Genomic DNA, 17,627 nt, shown 5'->3' with positions numbered 1-17,627 from the left:
GGTGAGGGAAGCTGTGGAGGAAGGGATATGGAAAATTCTGTAAAAATGAACACTTTTACTCCTAATACAGAAACATTCACAGCAAGTGTTTGTTTGCTTGTCTGAGACAGGGTCTCATGCTACCCAGGTTGGCCTTGAACTCCCTAGGTAATCAAGGGTGACCTTGACCCTGATCCTCCTGCTTCTACTCCTTCAGTGCTGGAATTACAAGTCTGTGCTGCACCTGGCTTCAACCAGACTCTGACTATGGAGTCTTACACCTCTGAGCCTTACACTGTGAGTCAGCAGGACAGTGTCTGAATTCCAGGGGGTGGACGCGGCATACCAGGGGACAGAATGGAAAACAGGTCTTGGACTATGCAAACTGGCTGCAGGTCTGTGCACAAGCCATCATCTTGCTGAATGGAAGGTGGGTGCAAGCGATGGTGGGTATCTTAGTTAGGGTTTCTATTTCTTAGTTAGGGTTTCTATTGCTGTGATGAAATCACCATGGCCAAAAGGAAGTTGGGGAGGAAAGGGTTTATTTGGCTTACACCTCCACATTGTAGTTCACCATGAAGGAACTCGGGACAGGGAAAGAATCTGGAGGCCGGAGTTGATGCAGAGGCCATGGAAGGGAGCTGCTTACTGGCGTGCTCCTCATGGCTTGTTCAGCCTGCTTTCTTATAGCACCCAATACCACCTGCCCAGGGATGGCACCACCCACAATGAGCTGTGCCTCCCCCATCAACAACTAAGACAAATCAGCCAGCTGGTGGCGGTACACACATTTAATGAGAAGGCGGATCTCTGAGTTCAAGGCCAGCCTGTTCTACAGAGTGAGTTCCTGGACAGCCAGGACTACACACAGAAACCCTGTTGGAGGTGGGAGAGAAAAAGAAAAAAATGCCCTAGAGCCGGATCTTATGGAGGTATTTTCTCAGTTGTGGCTTCCTCCTTTCAGATGGCTCCAGTTTATATCAAGTTGACTAGAACTAGCCAGGTCAGTGGGGAACAGCTAGAAGCCCAAGAATGGCCCCTGCTCTGGTCAGAGTATTTCCCTGAATTCCAGCAGCTACAATGGGGCAGCAGAGTCACACAAGATATCAAAGTAGCCGAGGGCAGATTAAGTGCCAGCCTGAAGCTAGAAGTCAGAAAGGGGAATCTTCCTGGGGAAAAGAGAAGGGCATCCATGCATGGGGCAAGGAAAGGGGGATCGTCTACCCCCTGACCCACCTCCAGCTTATGCCTGAGGCCAACAAGCTAAGGAGGGTCCAGGAGAGGACCAAGGGCTGAGCTGGGACCAGCTAAGTGGACACAGTGATTGTGGCAGGAAGACAGAGTTTAAGAAGCCTGGCCTGATGCACTGATTATGGGCATCAAATGCCAGGCCAGGATGAGTGGGCTGGGAGTTTGTCCTGTGGGTGCTAGAAGCCACGAGAGGGCAGCAATGGAGTCAGCTCTGGTGTTGGAAGCCCAAGATGGGATGGACAGAGGGTGGGGAATGCCATGGGTGGGAAGGTCAGGGTGAAGGCCAGACTGAAGGTCCAGGTGGGTGTCTTACTACAGGGCTACCTCTGGGGCAGCCTGAAGGGGCAGGAATGGTGAGGTGGGGGATGGTGCGGAGCAGGACCCTGTCCTAAGGCTGGACCAATGATAGTATTTCTAGAGCAATGATCCAGGAGCCACTGTGCAGGGGCAGAGGCACAGGGAGCTGAGTGGCAGATGAGGTGCAGTCTGGAGGATCTAGGGCCAGTCAGGGAAGCAAGGCTGTTGGAGCCACTGACAGGAGCGAGCTGAGGCAGAGTGCAACACGGCCCAAAGCACAAGTGAGAACGCATAACGTGCACACGCAAGCTCAGATCTCACCCAGCAAGTCATCTGGCCAAGCATCCTGCAGATACATATGGTGAAAGAAAGAAAGAAAGCAAGCAGGAACAACGCAGGTGTACAGGTCTCCTGCAGCACTGGCCAAGCAGACCCAGAGACCCACTGATGACTGGCTGTGAACAGAATAAGCTAGAGATGGGAGGAGGTGGCTGGAGCCTTCGCCAGCATGTGTCACACAAGAGCTATAGGCTTTTGCAAGACCATCCTGCAGAGACTGCTGTTGCCCTCTGTCTGCACCGACAGCAGCTGCTCCCATAGGGGAGCAGGGATGGGGCGCTACTGTGTCTAAATCCCTAGCACCCTGGACAGCGAGCTAGCTCTCTGGGAACTCACAAGAACTGTGAGTTTAGCTGGGATGGAGCCCCAGAGTGTCTAATGGATTCAGCAGCTAGAGCACAGAAGCGCTGGCTGAAAACAACCTCAAGTGGAGGGGAAGCCAAGCCACCAGCCACAGACACCACAGCTCCATCCACCAAATGTGAAGAGGGCTCTGCACCTGGAGCTTCTCAGAAGTTCTGGCACATGCTCAAGTTTGAAAATTCTTTCTCCTCTCTCCCTCACACACACACAACTTGCTGTGACCTGCAGGAGAGGTCTAAGGACACCTCGAGGAGTCATTTGTCTACCATATGGATCTCAGGTCATCAGGCTTAGCGGCACCTTCAGCTGCTGAACCATCCCACCAGTCCCAAATGTGGGCCTTGTATGAGAGCACATCTGCCATACGCACCCAGCCCGCCTCCCCTTCTCTTCCTGTTATTCTTCATCCTTCTGGATAGTTTCACTTCTGATCATGTTTATAAAATCTAGGAACCACAAATGAGAGGCTACGTGTTTCATGTGTCTCAGCCAGGCTTAGCTGCAACAATTTTCCTGTAAACACGGTTTCATTCTTTATGACTGAAAACAACTCCATTGTATATTTGTATTTTCCTCCCCCACTCTGCTGTCACTGGACACCGGGGGTAGTTCCATGCTCTGCAGTCATCGTGCGGGAGCTCCTCTGGAACGCTGGCATCCCAGACTTCAGGGAAGTGCTCACGAGGCAGAGTTGCATCAGACCTAGCTGGTGTGGAAGACCTAACACCAATTTCTTGAGGACCTTCTGTACCCACTTCCACAGAGGTTGGGATGGTTTGCACTCCCACCAGCAGTGAGAGCTCGATGTCACACACACCCCAGCCTGCACTTGATTTAACTGGCTGGGGTGAGGCAGACTCTCAACATAGGCTCTTGCTGTTTGAATCCAGGGCCTCGTAGGTAATGGCAAGCACTCTACGTGCACCACACCCCAGCCTTCACTTCCCTGACAACCTGTGAACACTCTTCATCTCTACTGTCTGTTTCTCATCCTTTGAGGGCAGTCTATTCATTTCATTAGCTCATCTACCCCTTAAGCTGTTTTGATTTCTTAGTTTTTCCAGTTCTTTATATATTCTGGATTGTTTGGCAGTGCTGTAAATGGACCCAGCGTCTTCCTTAGACATGCTGGGCAAGCATCTAACCACCAAGTTACATTCCAGCCCAGAAGGCAGCACTGACAATCAGACCAAGTTGAGATCTGCATACCAAACCTTCCAGAAAAAGCCATCAGACTGTGCCTCTGTAGTAATCAGAAAAGAGGTCAGCACAGAATAGAGACAGGAAGCACAGCCTCTGCGGCTGTCATCCTGGTCACCATGGAAGTTGGCAAGACGCTAGGCCACCACTCCATGCAGAACAGTCAACTTCCATCAACAGCAAGGGGACGAGAACTGGCCAAGCCCCTGGGCCCCGGGCCATCTGTCACACTATGGTGTGCAGGGGTCTGAGTAGCCACACTGGCCAGGGAGAAGCAGCTGGGGGCATGGAGGCTCAGGAAGAGGACACCACAAGGGGACACACGACTGTGAGCTGATGTGGAGATGGCAGGCTGGAGGTTTCTGGCTGCTGAACAGGTGTGACAGGTGGCATTTTGCCGTTTCCCAAGCCCACACCTGAGGATGGCCTGTTGGGGAGGCTTTTATAACTGGAGCACTGTGTTATGGTGTGACAGTGAAACATCCCTGACAGACCGATGTCCCAGGCAGTGCTGTTCTGAGAGGTTAGGGAACCTTCACAGGTGGGACCCAGCTGGAGGGAGTAGACCTTGAGGGGTGGGAGACCTTGAGTAGGCCTTTAAAGGTCTCTCTGACCCACACTACTACGTTTCCCTCAGCGTCCCGTCTACCAGGATACGAGCAGCCTCCGTCACATCCTGGCTTGTATGAATTAAGCAGCCCTGTCAGGCCAACCCCACAAGGATGGGCGAAAGCCCTCTGAACCATGAGCCTGCTCAGCCTTCCCCCTCAGCTGCTCCTGTCAGGTGCGGCATCACCACAGCACAAATGTGACTCCAACTCCAGGTCACACCTGCAGTCACCGGACTAAGGAAACTGGTCCTCACAGGGCAGGCTCAAAGTGCAGAGAACGGTCTTGGTTTTTGTTATTTGTGAGCAGGGAGTCTCAAGTAGCCCAGGCTAGCCTCAAACCTGCTAACTAGCCAAGCAACACCTTGAACTTCTGACCCTCCTGGCTCCCGAGTGCTGCCATGAGTGTGTGCCACCATGTACAGCTGGATTATGCACTGCTGGGAATGGAACCCACAGCTTCACGCATGTGAAGCAAGCATTCTACCAACTGAACCCCACTGGTTCTTTAAGACAGGGTCTTGCTATGTAGCCTAGACTAGCCTTAAAGTCACTATGGAGCTCAGGCAGCCTTCGCCTACTGAATGCTGGGATTCCAATTGATAGCAAATGCACCAACACACGAGGCCAGGTTACACCCTGGCCATCTAGTGAGGGGACAATACGAACGGTGCAGCTGCTGTGCCAACAAGTGTAGATGTTCTGGGAAGGGAATGAACAAATGTGCCAGGAGGGTCAGGAACCAGCCTCCTCCTGCAGTTGGAAGGTGTCCCTGTTCCCACACTTTTAATCTGCCCCAGGCATCCCTCTGTAACACGTCCTAAGACGCCATCCAAACATAAATCAGGCAGATGACAGCAGCCCTCGGGACCACTTACAACCACAGAAGGCAGGAAGCGAGATGAACGGCGGCTGTCTGGGGAACGGTTTAATCAGCAGCCGCCCAACACAGCTGAGGCTACACAGCACCCCACGCCCAGGGCCACACACGTGTGCAAGTGCACGGCCACACCGGCAGCTGTCAAGCAGCTAGCTCAAACCAGGCTCTCAAAACACGCACGCAAATTGCCAGAGTTACATTACAAAAGACAGACTAATGACGAGACTCACAATTCTCTCCTGGTGCTGTACCCCGAGTGGGACATCCAGAGACAGAAAGGAAGTCACCATAGTTTTCTGGGGCACCAGGAAGGGGGGCAAAGAGTACAGAATGCCAAATGGACAGTGGGCCGGAGGCTTCAACACACTGTGCAGGCAGACCCGGCCACCAGCAGCAGAGGCCTCCTGGCCACACATCCTTGGCAAGGAGCCTGAGTGTGACAGTGAGGGGTGCATGGAGCATGGGGACAAAGGCACAGAGGCTGGAGAGAACTTGGCATGTTCCCAAACTACATGGTGGAGTGGTGTGGGTGGGGATAGTGGGTGTTCAGCAAAGGGACACAGTGCTGCACGGCAGGGCACAGGCACACAGCACCCAGGGAAGCCAGTGGGCCTGAGGGGCTACAGGGAGGCGCACCCTGGCTCTCAGTCAACACAGAGAGGCTCAGGGGGAGAAGGAAGGACCTGCAAGAAGGCCAACGGCTCCTGGGAAGGGAGAGCCTTCCATGGTCATGCAACAGGGAGATGGAGGGACAGGAACTTCTTCGTGGGCTTGCCAAGGACAGGAAGCTCTGGGGGACTCTAGGTGGAACAGCTGCTCACCGGCCGCTGCCCCCACCCCCACCGCCGCCCTGGCCCCCAGCGTCTGGTGCTCCCGACATCATGAGGAACAGCACAACTGGAATGATGTACATCCACTGCAGGTGGGACAGGTGGACAAAGAGATAGAGGGGAAGGGATGTAAGTGATGAGGCTGGTCCAGGATGGGGGCCATGGAAGGGAGGGGCTGGGTCCCCTAGTCACTACAGGCAGGGCCAAGGCAGGGGCAGGAGGGTGTGGGCAGAGGGCAAGGCGGGCAGGGGTCTGGGTCCTCACTTAGGCCTCCGTTGGCGCTGGCGCAGGCCCTGGGGCAGCAGGACGCAGGGCTGTGAGCAACACGGCCCCCCCCAGGATGAGGTGCCACTGAGGGAGGAGGGAGGCAGGTCAGCAGCCTGGTCATGGGAAGGGCCAGCCCTCAAGTAAGTGCAGAGACGCAAGGGCTGAGGTTTGCCGGGCCTCAGGTCCGGACATGGGGGCTTCTGAGGCCCCTAGGGAAAGGTGCTTGGCCCAATGCCACTGGCCTCAGCACACTCCCACCTCACCCTTGAGTCCTGCTGGCCTTGCTGGGTCCTCACCTTGTTGGGCCTGGCAGAAGTCTCCAGCCTCAAGGGATAGAGGACTACGCACAGCCGGCCTCCTCAGGAGGGTCTGCCCCTTAACTCCAGCCCCATTCAAAAGCCTGGGCATTAGACTCCTCGGGCCAGCAGCCGCCCTCCTGGGCTCCTCTGCACCTCCACCTGCGCCTCTTACACTACTCCAGGGCTACTGCCTCCTGGCCCTGGGCCTCCCATGGATTCAACCTCTTCAAACTCCCTCACTTCTCTGAACACTGGTGGCCCTTTCCCGCCGAGCCCTCCACGCATGCCCACAGCTTGTCTGTCCACACCCAGCTACCTTCCACGCTGCTCTGCTCCCGACAGGCCTGGGATGCCTGTGCCTGCAGACCCCCAGGCCAGGCCAGGTGGTCGGGCTTCTCGAGCCACTCAGCCCCGGACAACTCAGGTGGGGTCCACAGCCCTCAGCCTCCCACCAGAGGAACACACACAGGCCACCTGCTGCGGGGAGGGGAAGGAGCCACACTCACGTATTTGGCAAAGAATGACTTCTGCTCCTGAGGATTCTTCGCCTTCTGGGCCTGCTCCATCTCTAGGCGCTCAATGAAGGCTGCAGTCTCAGGGCTGAACATGGAAGGGAAGGGGCAAGATGAAAGCTAAAGCCCTGGAGCTGGGTGCCTCGGCAGCCAGGGGCCCTGGCCTCCCTCCAGCACTCACCCTGGGGCAGTGCCTGGAGGCCGCAGCTGCACAGATGTATTGAACAGCTCCAGGTCCTCGTCTTCTACCTCAGAGCCCCGGCAGCCCCCGGGGTACGCTACCACCGACAGTCCCACCACGTTGCCAGCCACATCCACATGCAAGGTCAGCTGGTCCGAGAGGTGTGACTCCACCAGGGAGCACTGTGGCAGATGGGGTGGGGGAGGAGCAGTCAGGGAGAGCTACCCAGCGTTCCCCCACAAATGCACAAGCATCCTCCAGAGCCCCCACACCCATCCCCAGGCCCCTTGGACCATCAACAACTACGGGACTTCACAGGAGGGGCTCGATGAAGGGTGGGGACACTGAGGCAGGCAGGGATGAGGATGTAGGCAGTCCTCATGAGTGACTTACCGCTGGGACAAAGGAAGACACATAGCCTCCAGCTTCTGAACCATCAAGTACCCCAGGCCGTCTTGGGACCCGGACCCTGTAGAGGCCATTGACGGCAGCCACATCCTGGAGGGTACGCAGAGGCCCATGAACTGGACAGTGCCAGCACACCAGGCTGGTCAAGAGAATGCTTCCCCGGCCTTGTCCTCACAGCACCTCCCACAACCCTTGGCCGACAAGAGTCTGCGCAGAACTCTTCCCCCTGGCTACCAAGTGGTGCTAAAACAGCTGGGCTGCCCTCCCCCTGGTGGAGAAGCCATCATTGCTACATCAACAAATGTTCATCTAAGCACTGCTGAGCCTGGATGCAGCCACACCTGGTCCCCATCCCATACACACCTCAACCCAGGTACCACAAATGGTTGCCTGTGGGGGCAGCTAGGGCAGAGAATCACATGGAGAGCAGGCAGAGGCAGCCAGCAGGCCTCTTGCTGCCTTCCTGCACACAGAAGACGCCCAGGCACATGGCCACTGCAGCAAAGCAAGTTCCCCTGCCTCCCCCACACTGGGCAGAAGTAAAACTGTCAACACGCCAGCATTCAGTGGGAGCAAGGGCAGAGCCCAGCAGACAAGGCTGCACTTGAAGGAGCCTCTTGGGAAGGTAAGAAGGTACCCCATAGGGAGGGGTGGCTGAGCTGGGCGCCAAGCCCGTTCATCTGCAGAGGCCCTGGGGCCCCAAGCTCACCCGGAGCCGGCCCCGCTCCTCCTCACTGAGCTGCCGTTGTGTCGCGGACAAGGTGCCGTCCTGCTGGTTCCAGAGCAGCGAGCCACGCTTCTGGAAGTTGGCTCCGTCACCTGTGGGGAAATGGGCTCAGCAACAAGCCCATCTCAGTGACAGGTGGCTTCTTGGCCCACGTGCCTGCTGTCAGGGCAGCCCAGCCTGAGGCCCCATGGCCTGCACTGCCTTCATGGATAACTCTGGGATGGTTAGAAAACTCTCTGGGTCAACCAGGGCCTGGACTGTCACAAGTGCCTGACAACAGTAAGGAGCTGTGCGCAAAGCAAACAGCAAGCTCTGAGCTGACTGGTCGCAGCCCCTTTCGTCAGGCAGATGTTGAGGCTGGCTCAGCTCTGCCTTCCCTGAAAGAGGGGCCCCGCGTGCCCCAGACACACACACACACAGATGCATATATATGTGTGCATATGAATGTATACATACATGTGTGTATATATATATACACACATGCATATGTGTGCACCCAGATGTATACATGTGATGTTAACTTGTTCTATTTAATTTCTGTGAAAGAAAACTTTATTAGAGCAAATCAATAGTACATTTTATAGAGGGAGATCCTGTCAATATTTAACAGCTGGCCACATGAGTATGAGTAGTCAGGGACCCTGATGGCTAGTTTTAATTGTAACTTGACACAATCTAGAATCACAAGGAAACAGTCTCAGTGAGGGACTGTCTGGGTCAGGCTGGGCTGTGGGCGAATATTTACATTCATTAGGTAGGAAGGCCCCCACTGTGGTTTGGTCCCTGAGTGCGTTAAGTGTAGAGAGGGGCTGAGCACAAGTGAGCATGCATACATTAACTCTCTCTGCTCTGAACTGTGGATGTGACTGTAACCAGCTGGTTACAGTTCCTACTATGATGGACTATGACTAGAACTGTGAAAGAAAAGGAAATTTTAAAAATGTGAAAGAAAAAGAAAAGCACACGCATGTGTTACGGAGTTTGTGAGTCCTGGGAAAAGACCATAGACTCAATCCAATTATAATTAAAAGGACTCACAGAGATCCGCCTGGCCCTGCCTCCCGAGTGCTGGGATTAAAGGCGTGCGCCACCGCCATCCGGAAATAATTAAAAGGTTTCTTGATTAGACAGCCTTAAAGCTGAATCTCAGGCATGTCGTGAAGGAGTATGGGAAAGGGTTTCTAAAGGCGACCTTCCATCTCTATACAAGCAAGCAAAAACTGCCAAGTGGTCACAGCAACTCAAAACAACCTTTGAGCAAGTTACAGAAGCCAAGAAAACAATTAGCCATATAATAACAAGTAGACAGATGGTCAGACATTTGGGGGGGGTCACTAAGTCAGGGTTACTGAGAGCTTATCTTCCAGGTGCTGGAGTCAGGGACAAACAGGTAGTAGGTATCAAGATGGGATGCCTGGCATAAAATGGGGTTTCTTTAGCCATCACACATGTACCTTTATTATATGCACATGTACACGTACACATGTACATGTGCACAAACACATATGTGTACACATGTATCTATGCATGTGTGTGGCGTGATATGTGCGTGTGCGTGTAATTTCCATTAACAGAGATGCAATCCAAGCCCTTGGACATGCTGGGGAAGCACTCAATCCTTGAACCCTTGAAGCCAGGTATAGGGCATGTAAAAACAGCTTCTCTTCACCTATCTGCTGTTTCCACCCTCTCCCCAGCAGGCTGTTAGATCTCACTGGGTATGTGTAAGTTTGAACACACAATGAACTCACCAATCTCAAATGAATGCTCCAGCAGCAATCCCACAGTACCACAGCCTTCACCTTCACGGCCATCAGCCCCAGCCTACAGGAGAGACAGGGACCTCAGGTAAAGACCACTCAAATTCTGGGCAGGGCAGAACCAACTGGCCCCAGAACAGAATGACAGATTGAAGGACAAGCCTTATCTTCATGTTCACATTAAATGATAGGTTCCTTCCCCAGGACTGGCCGCTCATGAATATTCAGAGTAGTTTCCATAGCTCAAAAGAAAACCACATAAACATGCTTAAATGTTATTCTCATGTCCAAGGCCCAGGTCATTATCTTTGTTTGGCTAGTTGGGTTTTTTCCTTGTTGTTGTTGTTGAGATAGTCTCACTGCATAGTCCAAGCTGGTCTCTAACTCATGATCCCCTTGCCCCCACCTCCTAGTGCTAGTATTACAGGCAAGCACCACCATGCTCTCTGCTCCCCAGGTCACTGTCAAGCTTTTCATTCATGAGTTCACAGGTACTGGCTTCCTTTGCATATATGTTAATATCCTGACTCACACTGTCAAGAATTCCACCCTTTTCCAGTATATTCTTGATCCTACACTTTTTTTCCATGTTCTGAAACAGTCCCACTAAACCACTCCCAGGCTGGTCTAATCTCAAGACGATCCTCCTGCCTCAGCCTGCTGAGTGCTGGGATTACAGATAAGTATAACCACCACCTGCTTCATTTGTTTTGTTTTGAATTTGTGTATGGGTGTTTGCTGCATGTACATCTGTGCCCCATGTGCACACCTGGTACCTGGTAGGCCAGAAGAGGGTGTTACAGTTGTGAGCAGCCAGGTGGGTGCTAGGTGTCGAACTCGAATACTCTGGAAGAGCAGCCAGTGCTCTTATTTCCCCCATCTCTCCAGCATCCTTTTTTGTGTGTGTGGGAAACAGGGCCTTAGGTAGCCCTTGAACTCCTAGGATATCAGGACTGCAACTCCACGCCAAGGCCTATGCGTTTTACGTCTTAACTTCAAGCTTCCCCTACCCAGGCATCCTACAACATTTATGCCAATGAGGACCTGGCTCCGTCATGCGAATTCAGGAATACGACTCCCCCCCTAGCGCTCGGGCGCTAGCGCTCTATCTTTATTATTTATTGAGTCTGGGTCTCACTATGTAGCCCTGGCTGGTCTCGCACTCACCTGTCTCTGCCTCTCGAATACTGAAATTGAAAGCGTGCACCATCACACCCACTCTTTTTTTGTATTTTTGAGACAATCTCATGCAGCCCAGGCTGGCCTCAAACTCCTTCCTTGATCCTCCAGCCTCAGCCTCCCGAGCACTGGGGAGAAGGGCGTGCACCACCACGCCAAGCCTCATTCTTAGTCAGCTTAGGTTCCAAACAGACCGCATCCTCTCATGAATATTCACGATGCGAGCCCATCTAGCGCCCGCAGGGGGCCGCTCCACCCCGGCCGCGAGCACTCACCCCGCGCGCGGCCGCCCCGACCCGGCAGCCGCTGCCTCGGGCCCTACTCGGAGCCGCGGCTGCTATCAGCAAGAGCACGAGCAGCCGGGTGGCCCTAGCACCCGCGGTCACCATACCGAGGATCTGAGAAGAGCCCAGCGCCGTAAAGCACGCCGGGAACCACAGCGTGCATGCTGAGGCTCATGCGCCTGCGCCGCGTGCCGCCCCTGCGCACTAGCACCCGGTCGCCTGCCCCCTCGGTGACGGCGGCCATTTCTCCATCCGGGTCTCTAAGGCCCACCCTCCCGGCTGTACCTCCCAGGAGAGAGCGGCCGCGTCCGTGACGTCATCGAACGCTAGGCGTTTATTGTGATGTCACAGGCGCTAGCCCCGCCCCCTAGCTCTCCGGTTTGGCTCCACCCTGCGTTCCCACCCGGGGCCGGGGCGTGGCGATGAAGGGCGGGCGCGATCTTAAGCCTGTCCGGGGTGGAGCTGGTGAGGCCGGTTCAGATGGGATGGCAGGTGAGAGGAGGCTCCCAGCGCGGAGGGGTTGGCCCTGGTGAGGGAGCCCGGGAAGGCATGGGACCGGCAATGCGGAGGCCGCTGCCTCGCGTGCGTCCCCTGTCGGGGGAGTCGTACCTGGCCTCCTGGGGTGGATGCCAGCCCTTCGCCCCTGCAGACCGCCCCGTGGTTCCCGCCTACGCCCCGTGCCGCCCTGGGCGCCTCCAGCGCCACCTCCTGAGCGGCGAGTTCGACCAGCTGCGCGACTTCCCCATCTTTGAGAGCAACTTCGTGCAGGTGTGGAGCCCCGGACCTCCGCCCCTTGGTTGTACGGAGCCCCTGCTCTGCGACCTGTGCCTGGCCCCCATGATCCATCGCCCTGTCGAACTCCCCAAGTGTTCACATAACCCCTGAGCCCTCTCACCTCACACCGCCAAGCCTTTGGCTTGTTTGTGGCTTCAGAAGCCTTTGTCTCAGTTTCATTGACTGCACACATATATGGTTGTTATCCCTTAATCCTAAAATATGTGGCCCACAACCTTTTTTCTTTTGTGGTACTGTGGATAGCACCCAGGGCTCACGTTAGGCAGGAGCTCTACCACTGAGCTACACCCCGGGGCCTCGCACTAGGGGGTTCTAGGCAGGTGCAATATACTGAGCCGTCATATTTCCAGCCCCCAACCTGCTTTCAACTCCCCTAGTTCATGACCCTGTCAAGATTCCCGACACCCACCAGATTTCTGTTCAATTCTGTTCTCCATCTATCCTGCCTCTAACCTCTGGCCCCAGGTGACCCGGTTTGGAGAAGTCGCCAACAAGGTCACCATGGGGGTGGCAGCCTCTAGTCCAGCCCTGGAACTGCCAGACCTGCTGCTGCTGGCTGGCCCTGACAAGGAGAGTGGACGCCTGCAGCTCCTCGGGTGACTGCCCTTCCTGGTCCCAACCTCCTCCAACCTTACAGCCACCATTCTGCTACCCAGGTTTTGGGGACCAAGAGCACCACCAAAATACTTACCGGGCCCCTCCACTCAGAGAGATGACAGGGAAGTTCACAAGGTCAGAAGTCAGGCGAGAAGAGAAGGACAGTTCTCAGTGACACCACAGTGTCAGGATGGTGACTGTTTACACAATGCTTTCTGCTTTCCAGGTGCTCCTCTGTCCCAGAGAGATAAAGTAAGGCTCAGAGCCCAGACCCATGGCCCATGATCCCATAGAGCATGTGAGGAGCTGGGACTAGAACCTGAGGCCCCTCCCAATCCTGATCTCAAAGTACTGAGTTCAAGTGCACAGTTCCACTCTGCTCCTCTCACTGAAAACTTCACATGTAGAAATCAAACACTGCCAAGTACAAACCTCACACTCAGAACATCCCTTTTCCCAGCCTAGGCCCCTGCCCTGCTTCAGCTGTGAACAGCAAACATTTACATACTTGGAGTACATGTGCATACTCTGGTATTCTTGTGGGACCTGCATCCTTTCCCATCCTATCTCAGTTCATGGAAGACAGGGAGAAAATAGAAACTGGCCAAGCCTAATGGTACAAGCTACTTGGAAGGCTGAGACAGGAGAATTACAAGTTCAAGGCCAGCTTGAGCTATAAGAGTGGCTCCCAGGACAGTCTGGACAGCTTAGTGAGACCTTTGTCTTAAGGTAAAAAGTAAAAAGGGGCTACTGGGGGGATGACTCGGTCAGTAACGTGTTCGCAGGCGAGCATGAAAATCTGAGTTTGAATCCCCAACAGCCATGTAAAAAGCCTGGCACCAGCCGGGCGGTGGTGGCGCACACCTTTAATTCCAGCACTTGGGAGGCAGAGGCAGGTGGATCTCTATGAGTTCCAGGACAGCCAGAAAAACCCTATCTTGAAAACCAAAACAATAAAAAGCCAGGTCCCATGATAATCCCAGTGTTGGGAAAGACTAAACAGGAGGATCCTCAGAGCTTGTTGGCCAGCCAGTCTACCCAATCATTTGGCTCCAGGTTCAGTGAGAAACCCTGTCCCAAAAAATGAGGTGAGAGAATATGATGAAGGAACACATTTGACTATGAGCACCACATGCCAGTGCACATATACATTCAAGTCATTTTAAAGAGGCCTTGGGCTATAGCATGCGCAAGAAGGAAGGGAGGAAGGGAAGAATAGAAAGATTTTGGCTGTACAGGGTGGTTCACATCTTTAATCATAGCACTGCAGAGGCAGAGGCAGGTGGTACATCTCTGAGATTAAGGTCAGACTGTCTCCAAATTCAGCCAGGGCTATATGAGACCTTGCTTCAAAAAAAGCAGAAAGAAAGGGGGAAATGCACCTGAATTCACCCAGGTGTCTCCTTGCCTAGTGGAGAACATTGCTCAAAGCGGGTTTCTGTCCTGGTAAACTGCACTGTTTCCAACAACAGTGTTTGAATATTAAACGCAAGCTTGGAGTCCCTCTGACTGTCTGTCCTCTCCTGCCTGCAGCCGACAAAGTGCTTCAGAACTGTAATCCCAGCCCTCGGGAGGTGGAGGCAGGAGGATCAGAAGTTCAGGGCTAGACTCAATGACATAACCAATTCCACACCATGAGCCTGGGATAACCTTGTCTACAAAACAAAACCAACCCTGTTGGCAATTAGCCCCACCCTACTCCAGGCTATTCCTGGATCCAGGCTGAGCCAACTTGACTCTTGTGACTGGGACATTCTTGAACAAGTCAGCAATCCCAGAGCTTGGGATCAAAACATTGTCTTCCTCTTTCCTGTGCCTCAGTCTCCTCATCTGGAACATTGGGCGGAGGGGGGCGCAGGACAGTCCTTCCTATTTGTCTTTCATGAAGCACCTGTCACAGTGTAAGCAGTGTGTAAGTGTCACCAACTGCTGTTACACTTAGGGGTACCCATTGTCCACAGAAGGACACGAGTTTTGTCCATGGACTTGGTCACCGGGTAACAGGGAGCATGTGTTATATGTGTTTGTGTGCACAGGAGTGAGGAGACTGGACACATTAGGTCCTAGAGGTACTGTGACCAGACCAGAGGGGGCTGTGGTGAAACTGCTGTAGCTAACAAACTCCAGGGGTATGAACATAGGCCTTGTTCCGCCCCCGCTGTGTGGCCTGGGCCAGGTTACTTACTCTCTTGGGACTATATCTTCCTTTCCTTTGTAGGACCTTAAATCTAGCTGAAAGCCTGAGCAATTTGTTTATTCAAATATTCGTCAAGCATCCTTTCAGTGGTTTACCATATTAGGGAAAACAGGACGGGGCCAAATCAGGCCAGAGTTCAGAATCCAAGGAGCTCACATTGTAGGCACAGGTGAAGGAAACAGCAGAGGTGGGGACCTGTCACATGGGGTGATGGAGAGTATAATAGGCCAGAGGAGACCTCCCCAAGCAGGGGCTTCCGGTCCACAGGGAGGACCTCGCCCTGACTTTGGTTGGGCCAAGCTAAGATGCTAAGCGTGGCCTGATGCAGCTCAGGTGCAGCTGTGAGGACCTGGCAATGGGACAGGACCAGGTCTGGCAGCAAAGTGTGAGAGAGGGCCACCGTAGGCATTCCACGGCCCATCCAGAATTAGGAGTGCCCGCAGGGACCGCGACAGGGCTAGAAACACGAGGCGCAAGAGGCCGCAACTGAGCCGCCCCTCTCCCGTCAGGCTGTTCCCCTTGCAGTTCGTGCAGCTCTTCGTGCATGATGAGAGCCGCCACCAGCTCAAGGTCAAGTTCCGCACTGGTCGTGCCTTCTACCTGCAGCTGCGCGCATCTGCAGAGACCCGCGACCGCGAGTTCGGCCGCTGGGTGCGTCTGCTCTACCGCCTGCGCTTCCACTCGCCCGCCAGCGCCGTACCCTTCACACACGAGGACACTGCGCCGGAGGAGGACGAGGAGGAGGAGGAGGAGGAGGGCGAGCAGGGACAGTTGCAGCCCCCGGAGGTGAGGGCGGGGCCACGAGCCCAGGGATGTTAGGCCAGGAAGGATGGAGAGGGACCAGGTAGGACTGCTGGGCCCTAGACCCTTGGGTCTGAGGGAGGAAGGCTGGATCCTGGATGCCTGGGTCTGGGGGAGGAGGGCTGAGGCCTGGACCCCTGGGTCTGAGGGAGGAGAGCTAGGCCTGAATCCCTGGGCCTGAATACCCATCCATTCCTCCTGCTTCTTAGGGATTCTAAGAAGGCGACAGGGTCTGGCAGCAAAGTGGGAACTGTGTGGCTGGTATTCCTAGCCCAACTGCCTGTAGGTTCCCAAGAGAGAGCACACAGCCCTCCCCCAGCCTCCTCTTGACACCAAGTGGGGTCTAGAGAGGAAAGCCTACTCATTGAAGGGGTGGGCTCAGCCTGGCTACACATGCCCAGTTCCCTGAAAGGGGAACAGGAGAGGCCAGTTCTGGAAGGTGAGGCCTCTTCCCAAGACATCCATGGGCCTACCTATCCCAACCTCACACCCACATGGTGGTCCGGCTCTCAGATACACACTCTTCTCCTTAGCGTCAAGCCATAGAGGCCAGACTGGACCCGCAGGTCTCAGAACTCTGGGGGCTCTGATTCGGACAAGATCCTTCCAGATCGCCAAAGGACCGGAGATCAAGCCAGCTCAGCTCAGAGCCAGAGATGGATTTTAAAGTTAATAAAGATCGGGCTCTTAAAAACCAACACCCAGGTCCTGGCTCTTTATGCCACAGTCACCAAGGCAACAGGCTGCTTCTAGGTTGTTCTTCTAGCCTTCTGTGCCCTTGTTGCCCTAGTACCCACTTTCCCCAAGGCTTGTCCAGTTGCCTTCTCTTTTTTTCATCTGTAGAGATGAAATCCATAGCCTCCCACATTCTAAGGAAGCACTCCACCACCGAGCCACACCCTAAGTCCCTCACTGGGGGATTCCACTCAAGGGCTCTATCTCTTTTTTATTTTAATGCAGGGTGCCATTTAATTGCCCAGCATGACTCTGACCATTCTAGCTCGCCTCAGCCTTTTGCTAAGATGGCAGGTGTGCCCAAGCCTGTCTTGATCAGCTTGGAAGTGCTGTCCCTTGAGGGTGGCGACCAGCCTGTCTCCTCCTCTCTGTAGGTAATGTTCAAGAGAGTTCAGGCCACAGGGCATGAGATTCACCTTTGACTATTGTAAATGCCATGGCAAAGCAGTTCCCTCAGCAAATGCCATCTTCCAACATGGCAACCTCAATGGTATCTGATCTTTAAGACTGCCTTGTGGTGGTGGCCATCTACCCCAGAGTGACTAACCCCACCCACAAGAGGACAAGAACTACAGATTCTGGAAGGATGGACACATAATTTGAGTAACAGTATTTTATCACAATGATCATTCTAGGAAGATGACTGCCATCCCAAGGGTTGCAGGACTGGTGTCCAGGCTGACTTTTCTGACAGATGATGAGCTGTCACTGTGGCACTGCAGAAGAAATGAGAGATGGGGGAGGCAGAGTGAGGTGGGCTGCACCATGTCTTCTAAAATCCCCCAGAACCCTGTACTGCATGTAACCATGTGACCAGCAGAGGGGGCAAGAAAGTTCCCATCCAGTGACTGTCCCTGAACACCAGTGAAGTCATTATGATCACTTCTCTCTCTCTCTCTCTCTCTCTCTCTCTCTCTCTCTCTCTCTCTCTCTCTCCCTCCCTCCCTCCCTCCCTCCCTCCCTCCCTCCCTCCCTCAGCAGGGCCGCATGTAGGCCCAGCTGGTCTTGAACTCAGATATGTAGCTGAGAATGTCCTTGAACTCCTGATCCTCCCGCTTCCATCTCCCAAGTGCTGGGATCACAGCCATGGACCACTGTGCCTGGGTTTACAGAGTGCTGGGGATGGAACCCATGACTT

General features: G+C 54.3%; 2 protein-coding genes across 7 annotated transcripts; one reads left to right on the top strand and one right to left on the bottom strand.

The window, feature by feature from the left end:
* Positions 1 to 755: 755 nt before the first annotated feature.
* Positions 756 to 11,556, bottom strand: Emc10 (ER membrane protein complex subunit 10). Of its 2 annotated transcripts, XM_052762296.1 has the most exons (8): positions 11,356 to 11,556; positions 9,893 to 9,965; positions 8,124 to 8,233; positions 7,400 to 7,504; positions 7,007 to 7,188; positions 6,820 to 6,913; positions 6,012 to 6,098; positions 756 to 5,833 (listed from the first exon to the last, which is right to left on the bottom strand). In XM_052762296.1, the coding sequence occupies exons 1-7, from the start codon at positions 11,467 to 11,469 to the stop codon at positions 6,012 to 6,014; spliced, it is 765 nt and encodes a 254-aa protein (XP_052618256.1). In that variant the 5' UTR covers positions 11,470 to 11,556; the 3' UTR covers positions 756 to 5,833. The 2 variants fall into 2 exon arrangements, with proteins under 2 accessions (XP_052618256.1, XP_052618255.1); XM_052762295.1 differs by lacking the exon at positions 6,012 to 6,098 and having other exon boundaries at positions 11,356 to 11,554.
* Positions 11,557 to 11,659: 103 nt separating this feature from the next.
* Positions 11,660 to 16,452, top strand: Garin5a (golgi associated RAB2 interactor 5A). Of its 5 annotated transcripts, XM_052762299.1 has the most exons (5): positions 11,660 to 11,856; positions 12,014 to 12,132; positions 12,625 to 12,755; positions 15,463 to 15,739; positions 16,288 to 16,452. In XM_052762299.1, the coding sequence occupies exons 1-5, from the start codon at positions 11,787 to 11,789 to the stop codon at positions 16,342 to 16,344; spliced, it is 654 nt and encodes a 217-aa protein (XP_052618259.1). In that variant the 5' UTR covers positions 11,660 to 11,786; the 3' UTR covers positions 16,345 to 16,452. The 5 variants fall into 5 exon arrangements, with proteins under 5 accessions (XP_052618259.1, XP_052618260.1, XP_052618257.1 ...); XM_052762300.1 differs by lacking the exon at positions 12,014 to 12,132; XM_052762297.1 differs by having other exon boundaries at positions 11,660 to 12,132.
* Positions 16,453 to 17,627: the final 1,175 nt, after the last annotated feature.

The sequence above is a fragment of the Peromyscus californicus genome, unplaced genomic scaffold (genome assembly GCF_007827085.1).
Source record: "Peromyscus californicus insignis strain IS unplaced genomic scaffold, ASM782708v3 Scaffold_4__1_contigs__length_199733344, whole genome shotgun sequence".
Lineage (NCBI taxonomy): Eukaryota > Metazoa > Chordata > Mammalia > Rodentia > Cricetidae > Peromyscus > Peromyscus californicus.
Note: the sequence above shows the minus strand (reverse complement) of the source record. Positions and strands in the feature narration are given on the sequence as shown.

Bases quoted from the DNA above. Each gene is read 5' to 3' on its own strand.
- Emc10 (XM_052762295.1), bottom strand. From the start codon at position 11,469: ATGGTGACCGCGGGTGCTAGGGCCACCCGGCTGCTCGTGCTCTTGCTG. The intron at 9,966-11,355 runs GTGAGTGCTCGC...TCTCTCCTGTAG, and splicing joins TCGGGGCGGCCGCGCGCGGG to GCTGGGGCTGATGGCCGTGA. The intron at 5,834-6,819 runs GTGAGTGTGGCT...TCCCACCTGCAG, and splicing joins AGTCATTCTTTGCCAAATAC to TGGATGTACATCATTCCAGT.
- Garin5a (XM_052762297.1), top strand. From the start codon at position 11,845: ATGGGATGGCAGGTGAGAGGAGGCTCCCAGCGCGGAGGGGTTGGCCCT. The intron at 12,133-12,624 runs GTGTGGAGCCCC...CTCTGGCCCCAG, and splicing joins TTGAGAGCAACTTCGTGCAG to GTGACCCGGTTTGGAGAAGT. The intron at 15,740-16,287 runs GTGAGGGCGGGG...TCTTCTCCTTAG, and splicing joins GACAGTTGCAGCCCCCGGAG to CGTCAAGCCATAGAGGCCAG.